The following is a 22,723-nucleotide window of genomic DNA, read 5'->3' as shown; positions in this document are numbered from 1 at the left end:
GCGGGGGTCGAATCCGCGCAGACCGGGCGCGTGACGGGCAGGCCGAGCGACGGGAGGGAGCAACTGCCGTGGACGAGGCGCACGTCGAAGGCGGGAGTGAGCATCATGGGCAAAAGCGGCGAGGCGAAGTGTGGCGCGTGGCGTCCTGACGGACGGACGCCCGTGTGGGAGCATTATCGAACCTGATTAGGAGGATACGTGTTGCGTCTCAGTGATAGTACAACTAGATCAAGTTTGCTAATTAAACAGACATTTACTATTTTTGGATTTTGGACTAATCAGACGTCTTCAGTAGTGTACAACTGACAACAGTCATGTTGCTTTTTTTCTTGCTTATGCTTGATCAACTGTAAATATGTCCCAAGGTACATTCATTTTCATAATGTCTTCTAGCCATGACACTACTACTTTGGCAATGCAGGTAACACCAGAAAGGGCTCAAAGGTGGATATCAGCCCAAGGAGCTGCACCAGATTCAGCACCATGAACACCACCTGATCACCTACACATTCAGCAAAACCATGAGTATGCACAAGTTCCTCTTGCCTGTCAACTCTCATAAGAAAATATCATACCTAAAAAATTTGTGCTGAACAGTAAGATGGCAAGCTCACTATGTAAATAAAATGGATCTTGATGCAAGTTAATAGTAATATTGATAGTTTACCTGGCAGGAAAGCAGCATCTTGACGTTTTTGTGCCCATGAGAATCTGTATGGCCCATATGCATTCAGAGTTAGAATAGACAGTTAACTAGCTGAATGCTGGTAGTGAACACATATATCCATCATCAGAAACTAAGAACATTCTACCGGGTTAACTAGCTGAATGCTGGATACTCATGTATTGTTTGAAAAGGAGAGACAGAAATAATGACTTACAGAGCCCCTGCACCTACTGGAGCAATTGACTTGAAGAATGACATTGCAGTTGTTGATATACCATTTGCGGTGCCTCTTTGTTCTTGGCACTGGAATTTAGTTTCAGATATATTACATTGTTTTGTTTGATTTGTGTAAGCATACTATCCCAAAAATGAATGATTCACTTGAGTTCATACGTACCACAGCATTATTCTGTAGAAGGGAAATTCCTGTGTTGACAGTGATCTGTATATGTTGCAAAATAAGATTATGTAGACTTAAATACCATTAAATTATGGAAAACTACTTCTATTTATTTGCCACTACTTTAGCTTAGTTGTTCAGAAAGTTATCATTTATTAATTTGAACTATAAAGAAACAATTGAAAGAAAAAAGGCTTACCGCAAGAGCACTTCTCATCATGGCAGCAGAATAAAGAGCAAATGAAAGTTTCACTCCCGATAGGTATGTCATAAAGGGATAAGTTGCAAGAACAAGTATAGACACAGCCTGCAACACCATAGTTGAAATTTAAGCTATGATCATGAATATACTTTTTATTTTTTTCTTTTTAAAGACACAATAGGTGACAACTCACAGATGCAATACGTGATGAGTTCACTGCTCCAAGAATTTTATGAACCCAGCGATAAATGGTAAGCTGGTATACTAGAAGACTGGCACCTGAAATGTAGGGAGGAAATTAAGCCCCAGTTATAAAGAAAATGAAAGGAGAAATCCATATCAGTGTCTATACATGCACACACGCACACAGTACTGCAACAATCCGCCTTCAAGATTCAGGAACAAATAAAATTCACCTATGAGCCAGAGGGCAGACGGATGGAATACCTGCCATAGCAAGAACCTGACCAATATCTTCAGTTGAGAAGCTAAGGCCGCCATACTTCCGATCGCTCACAGCCCACAAGGAAAGTATCTAGTATTGAAAGATGTGTACATTACAAGATGAAATTAAGTAGTTAAAGCAGTACTAGACAGACAAGATGTTTCAACTCATGAGGAATATAGGCTTGCTGGAATATCATTTAAAATTTAAAACACCCCACTGAGTAGCAATATACTAAGTAAGACAGGGATTCTGAGAGACTGATTTTTTGTACCTCACTATATGCTGTGTCATGAAGACTAAAAAAGCAGTAAGGTAGCATAGTTGATATCCAAGGCCTGTTCTGGAGCAAACTCTTCTTCTTGCGAGGTGGATCCCAATAACCCTCTTCTGATGACAATGCTTTAAATATTTTGGTATCCATTTCGGGAACTTTATGTTTATGTATAGTCTCCTGTAATACAGTCACAATAATATTTGTAATAATAATAGCTTAACAGTGTCTTGAATGAAGTTAAGTAAATACTATTTATTGTTTTGTCAGTGTAGCATAGAATACATGGCAAGCATATTTTTTACAAAAATGACATTAGTCCACTTCAGTAGTTGACATCTTGGGCAGAGCACTCATGCTGCATGTTATGTTTATTGTTTAGGAAAAAAAAAACTATAGCACACAAAGGCAAAAATGTAACAGATACTAGTGTTAGTGTTTCCTAAAGGAAATTTAAATGATCAGAGCTTTTGTTAGGTTAAAGTGTTACATACCGGAAGCCATTCACAGCTTATGAGGACAATTGTAGCAAATGCTGATACACTTAGACAGGGTAAAAGATATGGAAATCTGCAAAATCCAATTAATTGAGCTATGATAATCTGCAATGTGCACCATTAATTCCTAGCAATTTGTAATTCCTTAATAGACAATATGTGCTGTGCTTGAACGATTTACCTGCCAAAGACAGAATCTTTGGAAAATATGTGAGGATATTTCTCAGTTGGCTGTGAAAAAAAGGATACTGCAGTAAGAAAATGAGATATTTTTCTTTTCTTTTATTTTCTTTTTGAACTGGTACCTGTGAAAGGTAACCTCCAAGAGTTGGACCAACAATAAGACCCAAAGCCCATGCCGTGTTCACCTATGATTGAAGTACACTCAGTTGGACAAATCTTCAAAATGAAAGAGTTATGTGGGTAAACAGTAAAGAGCTTGGTTGATGAGATTACAATTGAGAGTCCAAGTGCCTGATGTTCGGTTTGACAAACTTCAACGCAATATGCCTGAAATGGTTAATAAATGTAACCTCTAATTTAGCATACTTCTTTTATAATTTTAAACACATGAGTTGCAATCTAGATGACTTTATTGGAACTGGTAATTTAGAAGTACCTTTATTGGGGCAAGCAGGCCATTTAGAGCACCCAGCACAAGTCTTGTAGTAATTGCCATCCAATACGTTGTACTTAGACCAAATAGTGTGTTAAATATGACCCTACAGAACGCATGCATGTGGGTAGATGAAACTGAGTCTTTCTGCATCAATATAGAAATCCAAATCCTAGATGATCTGACACTTGGAATTTCTGTAATACATACACAGACAAGATTGAAAATGCGATGACAGGCTTCCGTCCAATACGGTCTGCGAGAATGCCCCAAAAAATTGAAGAAAAGCCTCTGCCCACCATGTATGATGCGGCTACAATTAATTGGAAACAGTGGCATAAGTATTTCACCTTTTACTTTATTTTCTACAATATTTGTACTCCATTTTCGGAACATATATTTGTCTAAAATTGTAAATCGATGATGAGGCGAAAACCATACCAAGAAAACCAGCATAAAATCCAATATCTTCCTCTGTTTTAGCAATGTGGAAGTCCCTTACCTGTATGAAATTAAAAGTGGGAAAAGAGAGATCACTAATGAGCAATGAGCATAAGCTAGACAACATAATGATCCATTTAAGTTAATGATGGCATTAGGTTGAGTGACTTCAGACTGAGGAAACTGCTTGGCTGTGGAAATATAATATCCTCACAACAAAATGCACATGCATATGTTTGCAAAGACCCAAGCCTAGCTAGACTGGAACACATTCAGTGCAGCATATAGTTCTACATTAATGACTAGGTAAGAGGATATGACATACCATGAAATACAGGAAGGGGAAGAGGCACGTGATTGGCAAAGCTGAAAAAAGGCACAAAGGGGAAAAAAACAAAACTTTTGTCAGAGCCAGATCTGAGAACGCCGCAACGTTCTCTATCGATCGATCGATGGAGTAAAAAGTAGTAAAGCACATGCAGGTAGGATGATGCAGAGATCAGAAAGGTAGGCAGGCATGTTCGTTATTAGTCTCAACGTGTTGGCTAATGTTGGACGCTCTCACTACAAGATACCGAATAGTTGCTGCACAATCTTTTGTTTCAGAAATTCCCTCTTCGTCTTCAGTAAAAGCAACACCATGGGCTCCTGTTGGGAGCCTCATCCAGCTAGCTCCTGTGAGTCTGAGTCTAATATACATGCCTGAACGTGATGTTGGATCTCAGGTGGAATATAATGCAGACAAGTTTTCTGACGGATTAATTAAGTATGCTGAGTTTCAGCCTTTGCTTTTTCGCTATGAACAGCTATCTCACTGATGTTATCTCGGGGCAGATGCCATCCCTGCGCACCTCTATGCAGACAAGACAACACCGTGGGGTGGTGACGACTGGTACAACACCGCACCGTCCAATTCTAGCCCGAGAAGACGGGCATACGGCTCCACCCATTATGGGATGGGGCGCACGACCCCGGCCTTGACTTTCATGACCGGCCAGGCCACCAGAAGCCTCGACCTCACAATCTGGGGTCCAGGCCATCGGCATCACGACCTGCAAAGGCGACCGACGACCCAGGAGCGGCTACCTGCTCCCGCACTGCAACCACGACGCCACCAGAAGAACAGAAGACGATGACGAAGGCCACGGCAAGATCAAGTCGCACAGGATAGTTGGCGAACCACCTCCGTTCCAACAGTGCCGCTGTGGTTGGCACTGTAGCATCATGCCACGCCACGCCGCGACGTGCGAACAAGATCATGACGACGACCATACCAGAACGTGCCATGATGCCAGGACAAGACAGGGTTGCTTGTAGGCCAAGTTTACTTATTTCTCCCTTCCTTAGGCTCACAACCACTTGGTCAGGAGAACCCCTCTCTCCACATGTAACCTGGCCCCCGCACTCTATATAAGGGGAGCCAGGCCACCATTCCAATGGGACAAAACCACCTCAACAAATGCGGCCTATAGTAGTGCGTGTGCCCCTTGGCCCGACTTAGCCGCCTGCAGCCATTCCCGCTGCCTAGCCGCACCCTCAGCCCTGCTCGGGCGCCGTCCTGCTCAAGCCGCTGCCTAGCCGCGCCGCCTCTACCCTGCTCGCGCCACCACCTAGCCGCACCGGCCTGCCCTGCTCGCATGGAGGTGAGCGTGAGAGAGATAGACAGAGCAAGACGGCCTCTCGGTGGGATGAGCACGTTTGGCCAATTTGAGAGAGCGAGCACATCCCGAATCTTGCTTGAATATTTCCTCTCAGGAACCACTTCATTCTACTCGTTTGGCAACCAAACATCCATGAAAGCGGGATGGATCGGTTCCATCCCGGTCCGCTCCTCAACCCAACGCATCATAAGTCAAGCTCTGATGCTTACTGAAGAAGGTAGCATGGAAGGACATCAGCTTTCGTAACATCGTCTTTTCTTACAACGGGTGACTGCGTAGGCTTTAATAAATAGTTGTGATGCACGAATTTTAATTTGGAGAAGAAAATATGCAAGAAACAGTGAGTACACACAATTAAGTTCTATTGCATGTGTTAATTAATATGCTAAACACTCCATGTGAGAATCGAAATATTTATTTGTTAACATTCGTTTTAATTTAGAAGTCAGCTGATGATCATGGTAGCCCTGCAAATGAAAAATATCAATTACATGTACATGACCCCCTGGTTAGTCTTGCACGCTGCCATCAACCTACAAGCAAAGCAACTGCGCACTATCTCAGCCACTAATTTGGCCAGGTTCCCGCAGTGTGAAGCCGTGGAAGCGCACTCTCTTTTGCCTTTTGTTTCGAAGAAAGCATCTAGGGAAACACAAAAGAGGCATTATTATCTTCAGTCTCTTTTCAGAAAGATACATACATCGTCCTTCCAATATTCGTTGCTTGCCAGAGAAGAAATTAAATGCATTTGTAAGAAGCTAAGTAACCTGTAATTGCACATCTATCTGTATGAATATCCAAGTGGGCACTAGCTATATATGAGAAGATTATCCTGTGTCAAACGGAAAATCTACATTTCATTAGGCCCTTTGAGAAAATTCTTGTACATATATGTTAATCAAGAGAAATAAGAACAATCTAATTAAGTGGACCCGGTTAGAATGTGGCTTGGATTAAAAGAGGAGTTTATATCAAGAACAACAACAACAACAAAAAACAACTCAAATTAAAAAAATCAAAGAAATTTATCAATTGGATTGTATTGGACACGAATTATTCCGCGTCACAAAATAGATATATATATATATATATATATATATATATATATATATATATATATATATATATATATATATAGATTCCAAAGAAAAGTTATTTGAAGCTAAGGTATATATATATATATATATATATATATATATATATATATATATATATATATACCAACTAAAACTTTATTCAAATAAACCTATACATATCTATCTAGGGGAGCCTGTTTGGTAGCGCTCCTACCGCTCCACGTGAGAAGCCGAGGAGCGTTGCCAAATGCCTCCGCTCCCCACTTCCCCCTTCGTAATCGCTCCCACAACTCCTCTTGTTTTGCACTGCGTGTGGGGAACAGAAAAAACCCGCTCCCCATGCTCCGCTTCCGCTCTGCCTCCCCTGCCCTCCTCTCGCCGCCTCCCCCGATGTCCCTAGCCCTCCTCCTGCCACGCTCTTCCGCAAGCTGAGCCACCCTTCTTCCCCTTGTCCACCACCTTTCTTTCCTGCACTCGCCAAGATCCATCCTGTCATCGCCGCGTTCACCAAGATCTATGGTGTTCCTCCTCCATGCCCATGGTGGTGCCCCTTTCCATCATCTGTGCCTCCTCCTCGCGCTCGCTCGCTTTCCTCTTCCTTTGCTGCTGCTGGAGCTGGAGTTGTTGTGCGAGCGCTACCAAGTGTCGGGGTCATGATACCCCGAGTATTTCAAGACACCGATAAGTTAGCCACTTGGACAGCCCAGCCAACAAGAACCTAACCGCCACGACCAAACAAAACCACATGGGCCCAGGGACACACACCGGAGAAAGTGGTCCACCACGACCTCTCCCCTCTCCTTCCGCTGCACTCGATGCAGCCGCGCACGACCTCTCCCCGTCTCGACCCCTGGGAGGGATGAAAAGGGGTCGGGTGCCATCAAGTACACCTGACCTAACAAGGACAGGCACACTCCCCTCACTCCGCCAGGACTAAGGGGACAGTCATCTCGGGGCAGACGCCATCCCTGCGCGCCTCTGCGCAGACAAGACAACACCGTGGGGTGGTGACGACTGGTACAACACCGCACCGTCCAAATCCAGCCCAAGAAGATGGGCATACGGCTCCACCGACCATGGGATGGGGCGCACGACCCCGGCCTTGACTTTCAAGACCGGCTAGGCCACCAGAAGCCTCGACCTCACAATCAGGGGTCCAGGCCATCGGCATCACGACCTGCAAAGGCGACCGATGACCCAGGAGCGGCTACCTGCTTCCGCACTGTCGCCATGATGCCATTAGCTGAACAGAAGATGATGACGAAGGCCACGGCAAGATCACGTCGCACAGAACAGTTGACGAACCACCTCTGTTCCAACAGTGCCGCTACGGCTGACACTGTAGCATCACGCCACGCCACGCCACGCCACGACGTGCGAACAAGATCATGACGACGACCATACCAGAACGTGCCATGATGACAGGACAAGACAGGGTTGCTTGTAGGCCAAGTTTACTTATTTCTCCCTCCCTTAGGCTCACAACCACTCGGTCAGGAGAACCCCTCTCTCCACATGTAACCTGGCCCCCACACTCTATATAAGGGGAGCCAGGGGACAAAACTTGAGAACACCATTCGGGCTCTCGTTCACCTCACTCCTACCACTACTAGAGAACAGACTTTAGAACGATGTCCCAATTTGGCATTAGCCTTGGCATTTTTTGCCCCCGGGACTAAAGGACCCTTTAGTCCTGGTTGGTAATACCAACCGGGACTAAAGGTCCCTGCCCAACGGTCGTCCGCGGGGCAGGGGCCTTTAGTCCCGGCTGGTATTACCAACCGGGACTAAAGGTTTAGTCCCGACTGGTAATACTAGCCGGGACTAAAGCTTTTAGTCCCGGTTTGGATGATGCCCCGGGAATAAAGATTAATCTTTAGTCCCGGTTTGGACCCCTAACCGGGACTAATAATTCCGGCCTATAATTCAGCTTATTTCTTCCTCCCCGAGCCCGAGCCATTCCATTCAAACTCACTGCCTCTGTTTTTCAGCTTGCTGTTGTTCTTGCTCTCTCCCCCTCCATTGGTGTTGCTCTTCGATTTTGGAGGTAACAAACTTAATCCTCTTATGTTTTATCAGTAGCTTATCTCATTTTGTGATGTAGATGCATGTGTAACTTTATATGTTGGACTTTATTATGATTTTATATGTAAACTTAGAAAATTGTAGAAAATCCGTACTAGTTGAACTTGTGGACCATGTTCAAGTCAGCGAGCATGTTCTCTGCCGAGCGGTAACGGACGTCAAGGGGGAGCTTTGATTCTACGAGGGAGAGCGGCAACGGTCGTGGAAGACCGTGTTCCCTTTCTCGTAGAATCGGAGCTCTTCCTTAGCCTAGTACGGTGCCGTCCAGTGGAGAAATGCTCGCCGAGTTGATCACGTAAGCAAAGTCAACTAGTACGGATGGTTATTTATTGAAACATGTTTTTGAGCTATAATTTGATAGATATTTGATAACTTCAGACCTACAAATGTCATCTACAAATGTTACTATCCTCGGCAACCTAAACGTCCGCGAGCTCGTCGATATCGAGCAGGTCACTTAGAATTATTTTTTCCATGAAATGAACTACTTAGAAATCATGACTTTTTTTAGAATTAAATTTTCCATGAAATGAAAAACTTAGTAAATAGTTAGAAAATTATAGAAAATCCGTACTAGTTGAACTTGCGGACCGTGTTCAGCTCGGCCAATATGTTCTCTGCCGAGCGGTAACGGACGTCAAGGAGGAACTTTGATGCTATGAGGGAGAGCGGCAACGGTCGTGGAAGACCGTGTTCCCTTTCTCGTAGAATCAGAGCTCTTCCTTGACCAAGTACGGTGCCGTCCGGTGGAGAAATGCTGGCCGAGATGATCACGTAAGCAAGGTCAACTAGTACGGATGGTTATTTATTGAAACATGTGAAATCTGTACTAGTTTTGTTTAAATATATCATTTTAGAAAATATGAAATTTACACTAGTTTGCAAAAATAAGTATAGAAAGTAGATGACAACTGGTACCGGATCATCGGCCTCTCGTTCGGTTGCGAAACGACTGAGGCCAGAACTCCCTCTCATTATCTGCGGCAAGTGTAAGCAGAAGATTGTGATGGAGTACCGAGTTAAGAGACAGGGACCCAACAAGGGTCGTGTTTTCTACAAGTGCCCGGATCGCGATGTGAGTTTCTTACGCATTTTATCTTTATGGCTAATTGACCTGCTTTTCTTGAATATTTTTGACTAAATATTTTTTGGCTTTAATTACAGTGGGAGGGCAATGGATGCGATGGTTGGTACTAGGAGGAAGATTATGCTACATACGTGCAGAATTTGGGTGCGCTTGAGGTAGCGGCTACTGCTGATGAGGCAGTGAGCCAGCAGGAGAAGCTTATTGATATTCAACAGAAGAATGATTTGTCTATTTTAGTTGCGTATGATGTGGAAGAAGAAGTCCATCTTTTGGGAGCTACCCTATTGGCAAGTCCTAGAGGTCTGCAACGCAATCGACGTGATGCACCTAACAAAGAATCTTTGTGTGAACCTGTTAGGATTCATGGGTGTGTACGGAAAGCCAAAGGATTCACTTGAAGCACGCCAGGACTTGCAGGGCATGAAAGAACGAGACAACCTTCATCCAGAGAAGACAGATGATAGACGTCATTACTTAAGTCCTGCTAGCTACACGCTTAGCAAAGAAGAGAGGGACAGCATGTTCGAATGTCTAAGCAACATCAAGGTTCCATCGGGATTCTCCTCTAATATAAAGGGTATAATAAATGTGCCAGATAAGAAATTCCTAAACTTAAAGTCCCATGACTGCCACGTTCTTATGACGCAATTGCTTCCAGTTGCTTTAAGAGGAATTCTACCTCCACATGTACGTCTAGCCACCATGAAGCTATGTGCATTCCTCAATGCAATTTCTCAGAAGGCAATCAATCCAGTGGAACTAGCTACTCTATAGAATGATGTGGTTCAATGTCTTGTCAGCTTTGAGTTGGTGTTCCCTCCATCCTTCTTTAATATCATGACACACATCCTAGTTCATTTGGTGAAGGAGATTAGTATTCTTGGACCTGTGTTCTTACATAACATGTTCCCCTTCGAGAGGTTTATGGGAGTCTTGAAGAAATATGTGAAAGTCCGTTCTAAGCCTGAAGGAAGCATCGCCCAGGGCTATGGAACAGAGGAGGTCATTGAGTTCTATGTTGACTTTATTCCTGACCTTGCCCCGATTGGCGTTCCCGAATCACGACACGAGGGCCGACTCAGTGGTAAAGGAACTTTAGGGAAGAAAACATATATCAGCATGGAAGACGATTATTTCAATAAAGCACACTATATAGTTCTTCAGAACTCGTCATTGGTGCATCCGTACATCGAGATACATAAGGAGTTCTTACGATCCAAATTTCCAGGGAAGACTGAAGCTTGGATTAGGCGTCAGCACATGGAAAGTTTCAGTGGTTGGTTGCGAAAAGAATGTCAAGGCGATGACAATATTGATGAGCAACTGTATTTGTTGGCTAGGCAGCCATCGTGGCATATCCTCACGTACCAAGGGTACGAGATAAATGGGAATATATTTTACACAGTTGCCCAAGATAAAAGGAGCACCAATCAAAATAGTGGTGTTCGCATAGATGGAACAGATCCAAATAGGAATATACAAACATATTATGGCCGCATAGAAGAGATATGGGAACTAGACTACGCACCTAATTTTAAAGTCCCTTTGTTCCGGTGCCAATGGGTGAAGCTGACCGGAGGAGGGGTAACAGTCGACAAAGAGTATGGAATGACAACAGTGGACCTCAACAATATTGGGTACAAAGAGGAACCATTCGTCCTTGCTGCCGCTGTGAGTCAGGTGTTCTATGTGAAAGACATGTCTACAAAATCAAAGAGAGGAAAAAATGAAGACATCAACTCAATGATCAATGAGCCAAAGCGCCACATAATTCTTTCTGGGAAAATAAATATAGTGGGAATTGAAGACAAGTCAGACATGTTAGAAGATTACGAAAGAAATGTCCAAATTCCACCCTTCATAGTGAAGAAAGATCCAAGCATCATGTTAAATGATGAAGACACTCCATGGTTACGACAAGATCATAACTAAGGGTCATACGTCAAGAAGAAATTCACTGTTGTGCCCGCATGATACAACGATGCATGTTTAATATATTATGTTTTAGAGACGGATATTATGTAATATGTTATGACTTCACAATTGTAGATCTTGCTGAGATGATCAAACTTGGTATTCAGATTTTTTTTCATCTGAGGTCATTTAGTGTCTCATTTGAGCAAGTTTGACCAAGTCAAATTTGGTCAAATAAAAAAACAACACTTTGACTCTAGTATTATGAACTCTAAATGACTTCAAATTGAAAAGTTTTGAATACCAAGTTTGTTAAACTCAAAAAGATCTACAATTGTTGTTTTGGTCAACTTTCCAATTGAGAAAGTTTGGATGGTTCAAATTTGTGATTTTTAAATTTCGATGCCTACAAACTAGTTTTCGGGACCCTAGATTGTCTCAAATTGAAAAGTTTTGAATACCGAGTTTGTTAAGCTCATCAATATATACAATCCTTATATAGGCCATTTTTTCATTTGAGAAAGCTTGAACAAAATGTAGTTCAAATTTCACAAGTGTGTAACATAGTTTTAGAAAGTATATATGAGATTCAAGAAGTTGTGACTAGTGTTTGATAAAAATTTCTCAAATAGGAAAATGAGCTATGTAACAATTGTAGATCTTGCTGAGATGATCAAACTTGATATTCAGAGTTTTTTCATCTGAGGTCATTTAGTGTCTCATTTGAGCAAGTTTGACCAAGTCAAATTTGGTCAAATAAAAAAACAACACTTTGACTCTAGTATTATGAACTCTAAATGACTTGAAATTGAAAAGTTTTGAATACCAAGTTTGTTAAACTCAAAAAGATCTACAATTGTTGTTTTGGTCAACTTTCCATTTGAGAAAGTTTGGACGGTTCAAATTTATGATTTTTAAATTTTGACGCCTACAAACTAGTTTTCGGGACCCTAGATTGTCTCAAATTGAAAAGTTTTGAATACCGAGTTTGTTAAGCTCATCAATATATACAATCCTTATATAGGCCATTTTTTCATTTGAGAAAGTTGTAGAACAAAAAATACTACATTTTCTCTATTTTTATAGGTTCAACAAAAAATTCCTGTCAATTTTGGTCAAAAATCGAGAAAAAATTGAAACATTGATGTTACAATAATGTGATAATAAATTTCCTATCGAATAATATTAGTTTTATTAATTTTAAGTTAGAAATATATTTTTGCATTTACAAAATACTTAGTATTAGTAACATTTATATTCTATATTCATAAAAGAAATTAAAAACTTTAGGTTACAAAATTTTCCTATTTACAATAAATAATTAGTTAATCAATAGTATTTCTTAAAATAAATATTGCAAAGTATTGAAGTTGCTATGGAATTAATTGATTAACCTAGTATTAAACAAAAAAAAATCCCAGGGCTTTCCAATTACGTTGGCGGGTTGGCAAATTTTTCAGGGTTTCAGTCTCGGCCCAGACCAAGAACCGGGACTAAAGGGTGGGCGGCAATTTTGGTGCCCGCCAAAAAATACCTTTAGTCCTGGCTGGTAACACGAGCTGGGACTAAAGGCCATTTAGTCCCGGCTGGTAAGACTAACCGGGACTAAAGGGTTGGGCCGGGACTAAAAGCCATTTAGTCCCGGCTGGTAAGACTAACCGGGACTAAAGGTCCAACCCTTTAGTCCCGGTTGGTATTACTAGCCGGGACTAAATGTCCTTTAGTCCCGTCTGGTGTTACCAGCCGGGACTAAAGGGTCGTGGGCTATATATATCGAACGTCTGTTCTGTTCATCTTCGATCTCGCCTCCGTTGCTCAGCCCCGCCTGGCCGCGCCATCCGCCGTCGTCGAGCTCGTCTCTGCCGCGCCGCCGTCGTCGTCTACCCCCGCCCGGCCGCGCCATTCTCCAGGCCCGCATCGCCGCATCCCGTCTCCGCCGCCGCACCCGACCCCACCCTCCGTCGCCGACGCTTCCCGCGCGCCCACGCCGTACGGCCTCTGTCGAACTCGATCTTGATCTGCTGCTCTCGATCGGCCAAGTTTTTTAGATTTTTTTTACAAAGTCTCGGCTGTATGTTAGATTAAAATGTATTCAATTTTAATTAGTAGTTTATTGTTAGTTTTTTAGTTATTTTTAGATAGTTTTTGATATATTAGATTTAAATGTATTAAAATTTAATTAGTATTTTTTTAGATAGTTTTTTATTATAGTTTTTGATATATGTTAGATTAAAATGTATTATCTTACTAGTTTATCTAATTTCATGTTAGATTTATTTAATTGGATTTAGTAATTATATATTCTATCTCTCTATATATATTATATCTAGAGAGAGATTCTATATATATGTATACATATGTACTTAATTATTTCTATATGTATATATACATGTACTTATTTTCATGTGTTGAGAGAGATAAAATTGTATCTAGAGAGACATTCTATGTGTATCACATGCATATCTAGAGATATAGACATATGTACTTATTTCTATGTGTTGAGAGAGAGAAAATATATTGTATCATTCTATGTGTATATATATACATGTACTTATTTTCATGTTGATGAAATATTATGTGTTATTATATTTAATTGGATTTAGTAATTCTATATGTGTTATCACATGTACTTATGTTATGTACCATAGTAATTCTATCTATGTGTTATCTTGAAGATACAAATGGCTGCTCCGAATGATAACTTGAGTGATGACATAATGGCGGATATTATCAACGCCGGCACCAATGTGGATGTAGATGACATGAGTCAGTACTTTGCTGATTATGAGGATATCCTGAATATGCCGGTGGTTGAAGATCAACAAATTGTCGCACAAGAAAATACTGGCGAGGTATATTCGATTATCTATCATCTCTTATAGATGCATGCGTACGTATATTTGTTGTTAATCGTTGTGTTTCTACTCATGTAGCCGGTCTTTGGATCTACATCAACCACCGACAAAAGTAGGAAAGTCCGAGGGCCAAAAAAGCCATTAGAGGGCCGTTTCATAATATCAGAATTCGACACCGACACCAGCAAACCATTGGAACCACATGCTCAGACATATGTCAATCAATGTGGGTTTGTTGTAAGGGATAGGATCCCAGTTAGTGCTCGTGAATGGAAGCAGAAGATATCCGCTCCTAATGTTAGTTTTGTATCTGATCGTGACAAGAACCTAGCTTGGAGAGATATCACTCAATATTTCACATTACAAGCAGATGATGCTTTAAAGGAGCTAGTGAGGGATTGGACAATGAAGAAGATGGCAACATTGTTCCAGAGTTGGAAGAAGACATTGTATAAAAAGTTTATCTTGAAGAATGCTACGCCGAATTTCAATGCTAAGGCGTTTGTCAAGTTGGAGTCCCATTGGGATGCCTTCGTAGAATACAAGACATCCCAAGACAGTAAGGAACGTGTGATGAGGAATCGGCAGAATGCCCGACAGAAGCAATACCATCATCGCATGGGATCAGGTGGTTATAAGAGTGCTATTCCCAAGTGGCAGAACCTAGAAGCAGAGATTACTGCCAAGGGAATCATACCTGAAACAATAGAGAAGAACTGGCCTCAACGCGCGAAGAATTGGTTCTACGCTCATGGGGAAAGCCTAGACCTCGACACTGGCAAGCTAATTTTCGGCCAAAAAATTGAGAGAGCAACACAGAGACTAGCTCGTGCTAGGGAAGAAGCTGATAGTGGTGTTTTCAAGCCCAACAGAGAGAAGGATGAATTGACATATGCCCTAGAGAATCCCAAACATGGTGGTCGAACAAGAGGCTATGGGGCGGTTCCATGGCTACACGCATTCCCAGTAGACAAGGATACCTACAGAAGCCGCCAAAGAAAGAAGGATGAGGAGGCAGAACGAATCCATGCATTGGAGCAATTTATTGATGAGTCACGACAAGCATTGCTTGAATCACGTGAACGAGAAAAATCTCTTGAGGCAAGAATGCTGGAGGAGATCAAGAGGCAAGTGCAGCTAGCAATGAGTCAAATGCAATCGCAATCAACGCCGGGAGTCACCATTAGCCCCGTTGGTCAGATGAAAAGCAGTTGTGCTTCTACGGAGCTGCCAGTTATTCAAGACGACGCTGGGTTGCGCTTCCCTGTTGATGACATTACCGAGCCTCTAACAACATGTGAGCTGCACATTCCAGATGGTAATAATGCATCAATCATGGTGGCTGTCGGGGATGTATCTCCAATAGACCAAACGAAGACACCAAGAATCCATGGGTCAGTTATTCAGCCTGGATATGCTAGCGTCTCGGTCGATAGAGTGCTCAAAGGTTACAGCAATGTTCCTCTTGACATTGAAGGCGGTGATGGGGAGAAGACACTAGGAGAAGCAGAAAAGACATTTATTCAATGGCGCAAACGCTTCATCATCATTCCTGGGGTGCCACCGCTTCCCCTACCTCACCCTAGGTACGAATGAAAGTGAATGAAATATTATTTTCCATTAATTTTCTATTGGCTTAAAAAATAATTGACACACAACTTGTTTTTGTAGCAGGGTCTCCCCCCAGCCTAGCCTAATCATTCATTCCCCATCTCATCACAGCATCGCGGGGGGCGAGACGACTTCATCCCCACGGCGATCGCCAACTCCTACACCGGCCCCATCGCCTCCACAACGATCTCCAACTCCTACACCGGCCCCACCACCTCCACAACGATCTCCAACGCCTCCACGTCGGTCTCCACCAACACCGGCCACATCGCCTCCACGCCGGTCTCCAACACCGCCCCCACCCCCTCCACAGCGATGCACTACAAAGACGTCTAAGGTCCCGGCGGCAAAGAAGACCCTGAGAAAAAGAGTTATTTCTCAAGAAATACTTTCTAAAAAGACTGATGAGCAAATAGCAGCTGAAGAAGACAAAAAAGTGAAAGATTTTTTTTATAGATACCAAAAAGAAGAGTCAAGCGAAGCTTAAGGAGAAGCCGTACTTTTACCTACCACGAGAGGTGCTGAGGCAGAAGGTCGATGCTCACAAGAAAAAGATGATTGAACTTCGTAAGCCTTCGCCACTATCAGACTATGACCGCTCCCTCGTGAAGTCACATGATGCAGATAAGAAAAGGAAAAGAGCATCAGGGAAGGATGTCCCACAGCTCGGACAACAGAAGCAACCAATGCAAAATCTTGTTGTTGCTAATCAATATGGTTCCAACATAGAAGTCTATCGACCAGACAACTCTGGAGAAGTGTCGGTTCAAGCCCTTAATGCTTTTTTTCAAGATACTGGTTTAACCTTGGATCAATTGACGGGCAAAGCTCCAATCTAGAACCTAGAAGTTGATACCTGGAAGACTTATAAATATGGCAAAAGTCTGTACAACCCTGCGGCTCTGAATGAATTGGGTACGCAAATGTACTTGCTCAACAAGTGGTACATGCAGGCGTGTGGCAGGGGTTAGCAGTGGATCTTTGTCAGATTTAGAGACCATCATTACTTCCGTGGCGATGACATCTTACATATTAGTTTCGAAGAATTGCATCAACTATACCACATGGACGCTCTGGACAAATCAATCATTAGCTCCTTTTGTTTGTAAGTGATTCTTACTTTTATTTAATAAACTCACTTCCATGCGTACGTGTATATAATTATCCTCACATGTAACTTATATTTATATACAAATTCCAGATGTCAGAGCTCCAAAGAATACAAGACACCAGTGTTGGCTTCATTGATCCTTATATCGTATTCAAAACCGGTATTATTGTCAAGGAGCGATGGGTATCTGAAGCACAGGAGAATATCATGATGTTCTTCGTGAAGCAGCACGACAAGACAACAATACTTTTCCCAAACAACTTTGAGTAAGTGTTAATAATAATGTAGTCTACACATTTTATGTAATATCAATACAACTTATATGCATGTACGTGTGTGTATAAACCAATGCAGTTTTCACTGGATACTCATTGTCATTGAGTTAAACTCAAGTCGGTTACTAATCTTTGACTCGTTGAGAAAAGAACGGGCACTATACCAAGATATGATAGACATTATCCAGGGGTAATTTCGATCTCTCGTGCACAACTATTATTGAATAGACTTTGCCATAATTTATTAACGATCGTACATTATTGGTCGCACAGGGTTTGGAAAGAGTTTATTCGGCAACATCGCAAGGATTGCAAGGCACCACTTAATGTAGTTGAAATACCAGTAAGTTGTACTATATACACTTCCCCATGTGTTTAATTACTATATCGTACTTCAATTTACGTGTGAGATGATGAGAATAATCTTCTTCTCGTACAGTGGTGTTTGCGGCAGGAACCAGGTAATAACTTGTGTGGATACTACGTTTGTGAATTTATCACTGCGCACATAAGAAAAACTCCTGAAGATATCCTCAGAGTACGTATATATCAATTTTTATTTATTTTTAAATGAATATATATACATATATGTGTATTAATACTTTTCCTTTTATTTCAAATGCAAGACTGAATGGTTGAAATGAAGGGTCATGCAAAAAGACCATCTGAAAGCAGTTCAAGAGTCAATAGCAGGATATCTTCTAGAAAAAGTGCTAAATCCCAACGGCGAGTTCTACTTTGATCCTAAGGAATAAATGATGTAAATTAAATGTTTATTGATATCGTTATTTTCGAGAACAAGATTATGAAAGTGTTGTATATATACATATATATATCTATAATATATATAGTTTCATACTTTATTCGAATATAATAATGCTCAAGATGAGAATTAGATGTAATTATACGCATGCGTGTATTTATATTAGCAGCGTAGAATACGTACATAAAAACATGTTATATATTAAACAAATACGTGTAACTGAACTGAAAACAAATTAAACAAAAACAAAAGAAAAAGAAAAGGAACCTTTAGTCCCGATTGGGGTTACCAACCGGGACTAAAGGGTGAACCGTTAGTCCCGGTTGGTGTTACAAACCGGGACTAAAGGATGCGCCAGGTTTGCTCGGCTGGAGGGCCTTTAGTCCTGGTTGGTGTTACCAACCGGGACTAAAGGTCCCTCTTTAGTCCCGGCTCGATGACCCGGGACTGAAGGTTCCACCTTAAGTCCCGGGATCATTGTCCCGGCGCGGTAACCGGGACTAAAGGCTGTTACCGCCCGGGACAACAAGTCCATTCTGTAGTAGTGTACCTCTTTCCCTTAGCTTACACACCAAATTGTAAGAACTTCAGAGCATTCAACCGAGGAACATGAACTCGTATCATCTCTGAGACTGGACGTAGGGCTCCGGCCTGAATCAGTATAACTCTTCGTGTCTTTGAGTGCTACCATCGTTTTCCTAAAGCAGCACGATACATGTATAAATTCACTAGTCGGTCGACAAAACACCGACACAAAGTCACACAAAAACATAGAGTAAGTGTATAAATGCAGTAAGAAGATGAGCAAGAGGGCCTAAATTCTGCATAAAGATTTATCCCATAATATCACAAAGCAAATCACCAGTACACCTTGGAACTTTGCCAAGAATGTTATGCTTTCGGACACCAAGCATATCCGATAGTACCAGTAGTCTTTATCTTTCGGTCACTACTAGTCAATCTTCATGGTATATATATATATATATATATATATATATATATATATATTAATTCATTAAATTAAATCAATCCGAATAAAGCTTCAGCCAGGTTCACGCAATGTGGAGCGAGCGAAGAAAGTCAAGCTTTTGCTTGGTCTCGAATATAGCATCAAAGGGAAAGACAAAAGGCATTATCTTTGGTGTCTTCTCAGAAAGATGCACGGTCCTTCAAATATTTGCTCATTCTCGGAGAAGAAACACATTTGTAAGAAAGATATATGGTCCTTCGAATACTTGTTGATTGTCGGAGAAGAAACGCATATGTAAAATGTAATAAGATGTTTGTTTTGAGGAACCGCCACATTATGATGAGGTGGTGCATCATGAGTTTATACTAATTTGGTGAAATAACTCCATTTCTCATGTTTGTACTAATTTTTAGCTTACGAGGGAGTTGGTGATGGACCAACTAATTCTATACCACAAACCAAACAAAAACGTAAGGAGTGAGAATATGATAGAACTAGTTCATTCCTTTTCAAATAACTGAGACCTAGCTAGTGTGATTGAATAAAATAAGTGTTTCTCGTTCCTTTCCAAATGTCCGAGGACTAAGAAAGCCTCTACGTGAGAGGAATGTTGAAGCATAAGTGAATTGTCCGTTGTTCATTATCGACATAAACTTTTAAGTTGAACTGATCGATAGATGCAACTCAATAACCATAGATATTCATAGGTGTGAGTGTGTATATGCATCTAGTGGTGGTGTGCGCGTGTGATTATGTGTGTGTGGGGGGGGGGGGGGGGGGGGGGGGGTAAAAAACATAAGGTTGTCATAAAGTTAATTTTCAGAAATTAAAATTTATGGGGGGGTCACAGATAAAGAGGATAAACAGGATATATCGGAAATATTGGACCAAATTCAAATAAAATTTGATTTGAATTTAAGTAAATTTAAATAAATTTAAACAAAATTTGTACGAAAAAGATAGATATTTTCTTATCAGCACCTACGGATAAAAAGGATATATCGGGAGATTTCGGCTGATAAAGGAAACCACACTCTAAAGTTCTAACAGCATGTTTGGATCACCTAGCACTAGTTGTTAATCCACTACTTATTAGAACTAATTGTTAGATGACCAAAGTTTAGTCCTATACTGTATGGATACATTGACTAGTAGCTAGTAGTATTCCTAGACAAAGACTCCTATGCTCCTGGGTGAGGAGAGAGAAAAGGGGGGAGATAGCGTAGGGGGAGGGCAGTGATGCCATTTTCTCAATCCAGTGGCTCCTTTTAGTCCTATTAGCTAGATATGGCCAACTAATGGACTACTAGTAGTTAATTGAGGTGTGTGGACTAAAAATTACTTCACTCATTAGTTCCTCTGTTTGGATGGCCTAGTACTAATTTTTAGGTGACTAACAATTAGTCCTGGCATGAAAGAGGCTCTTAAGTCCAGCAGCTATGTTACCGTACGTTTTTGTTGCTCTACATATAGATGGGTCCATCCATTCTGGAGACCAGAAAACAGCTTCGTTCCAGAGGTAGCCGTCCTCTTCTCCCACAAAGCTGACAAGCTGATCGATGGCTGCCACTTCTTCCTTTGGCGACGACGCTGACCTCATGGTTGCCGACGACCTGTACTTGATAGCAGTTTGCCAAGGAATAAGCCAAGCAGACGCCACCGGGCTCATGGCGATATCCGACGAGGAGTACGCCGCGGAACTCCAGCTCCAAGAGGTGATTGTTTCCTCCGCCATGGCGGTGATTGTTCATTCTGGCATGGCAGCGACTGCGGCACAATCATCGCTCGTGCCGCAGCTTGATAGCGCCGTCGTCGTGCACACTGCCAACAAAGACACAGCAGCTGCTGAGACGCCCGTGCTTGCCGTAGCTGAGTATAGCTGCTGCTCCTCCTCCTCCTCCTCCTCCTCGCCTCCGCCACCTCTTGCAGTTGCAGCCCCTGCCAGCGGGGAAGACGACGCAACTGCGGTGGCAACTTGCAAGATCTGCCTGGACTACGTGCCACCGTCGCACGTGCACCACGCAAGTCGTGGCTGCGCACACGCCTTCTGCACAGCCTGCCTCTCCGGCTACATCAGCGCAAAGACCCAAGGCGGCCGCATCTCCGACGTCAAGTGTCCGGGGGACGGGGAGGACTGCTGCAACGTCCTTGACCCCGAACTCTGTCAAGGCATCATATCCGGCGAGGCTTTCGAGGCCTTGTGCGCCGCACTGTGCATGTCCATGGTGGAGGGCGCCGGCAACTTTTGCTACTGCCCCTTCAACGACTGCTCAGAGATCTTGGTGGACGATCGCGGCGGCGACGTGCCGGAGTCGGAGTGCCCGGCGTGCAGGAGGCTGTTCTGTGCACGGTGTGGCGTGCCATGGCACGCTGGCATTAGCTGTGCCGAGTATGGGCAATTAGCACCTGGGGACAAGGGGAAGGAGGACTTAGTGGTGCTGGAGATGGCCAAGGGGGAGAAATGGAAGAGGTGCCCCCATTGCAAGTTCTTGGTCGACAAACGCGAAGGCTGTGTGCACATAACTTGCAGGTGAAACTAAATCAACTCCCTTTGTTGCGAATTTAAGACCTAAGATGTTTTAGTTTTTAGTTCTGTCGTTCTAAATCAAACTTTTAGGCTTATAGAAAAAATATAGTATTATCTACAGTAATGCAAATAAATACGCAATTAGGATATATTCCTTGGTAGATTTAATGAAACTAATTTGATGTCGTAGATGTTGATACATTTAATTTTTTGATAAACTTGATCAAAGTTAAAATGTTTGATTTAGGTACTTTAGATTGGATGGTGTAACTTCGAGCAGTTAATTTGCTTTCTTGTACATACACCAAATTGATAGAAAATTGTTTTCAAGGCAACATAACTCCTTGAATTCATTATGTAGGTGTGGCTTCCAGTTCTGCTATGCATGTGGCGAGCCGTGGGGGCAGTCTCATCATTGCAACACGGCGTGAAAGCTGATTTTGCGCATAATCCGGCAGTGGAAAGCGAATGAAGTTACACGATCCATGCAGTCAAACTATTTTAAGTTATATATTGGCACATGCAGCCAAACTATTTCTCGTCGTATATGGCACTACCACAGAAGTAAAAACTAATAAGTGTAGTTCAATAACACATGTAGTCAAACTATTTTGTATTTTATGCGCTATGTATGTCATTGTGGCGGTACTACATAAATCTCTATCACAATTTTTTAACTAAATTATGATAGAGATTTTTATAGTAGTGCTATAAAGACATACATAGCTGATAAAAGCAAAAATAGTTTGACTGCATGTATCATAGGCCTACACATAAAAGCAATTATGTGTAGGCCTATGATACATGCAGTCAAACTATTTTTGCATTTATGAACTTTGTATATTTTTATTGCACTACTATAGAAGTGAAATAAATTGTCTTCGTTGCAGTATTACAAAAATCCCTATCGGATACAATCAAAGGCTGCTAAAACGGTTCTTGAATCTTAATATCATAAGCGGCTCAAAAGCCGCTTGTCATAGTATAGTACAATAAAATGCAATTCCAACCTAGAACCACATTACTACAGGTTTTTTATCTTAGTATCACAAGCGGCTCAAAAACCTCTTCTCATAGTAGTACAATGAAAAGCAATTCCAACCTAGAACCACCACTGCTACTACAGGTTTTCGAATCTTAGTGTCACAAGTGGCTCAAAAACCTCTTCTCATAGTAGTACAATGAAAAGCAATTCCAACCTAGAACCACCATTACTATTTTCAGCTGCCTCTACAAATGACCTAAT

The 22,723-nt window shown here is 42.0% G+C and overlaps 2 protein-coding genes across 2 annotated transcripts; one reads left to right on the top strand and one right to left on the bottom strand.

The window, feature by feature from the left end:
- Positions 1-404: 404 nt before the first annotated feature.
- Positions 405-4,184, bottom strand: LOC136509474 (protein ZINC INDUCED FACILITATOR-LIKE 1-like). The gene is made up of 17 exons (XM_066504261.1): positions 4,118-4,184; positions 3,868-3,980; positions 3,543-3,603; positions 3,312-3,414; positions 3,105-3,207; positions 2,942-2,995; positions 2,791-2,853; positions 2,667-2,716; positions 2,483-2,558; positions 1,989-2,168; positions 1,717-1,804; positions 1,463-1,548; positions 1,267-1,374; positions 1,065-1,109; positions 882-970; positions 668-711; positions 405-502 (listed from the first exon to the last, which is right to left on the bottom strand). The coding sequence occupies exons 1-17, from the start codon at positions 4,182-4,184 to the stop codon at positions 405-407; spliced, it is 1,428 nt and encodes a 475-aa protein (XP_066360358.1).
- Positions 4,185-20,369: 16,185 nt separating this feature from the next.
- LOC136509269 (uncharacterized) lies at positions 20,370-22,316 on the top strand. Its single transcript, XM_066504084.1, has 2 exons — positions 20,370-21,480; positions 21,839-22,316. The coding sequence occupies exons 1-2, from the start codon at positions 20,510-20,512 to the stop codon at positions 21,906-21,908; spliced, it is 1,041 nt and encodes a 346-aa protein (XP_066360181.1). The 5' UTR covers positions 20,370-20,509; the 3' UTR covers positions 21,909-22,316.
- The last annotated feature ends 407 nt before the right edge of the window (positions 22,317-22,723 follow it).

The sequence above is a fragment of the Miscanthus floridulus genome, chromosome 15 (genome assembly GCF_019320115.1).
Source record: "Miscanthus floridulus cultivar M001 chromosome 15, ASM1932011v1, whole genome shotgun sequence".
NCBI lineage: Eukaryota > Viridiplantae > Streptophyta > Magnoliopsida > Poales > Poaceae > Miscanthus > Miscanthus floridulus.
The sequence above is the reverse complement of the archived record's forward strand: the minus strand, read 5'-3'. Positions and strand labels throughout refer to the sequence as shown.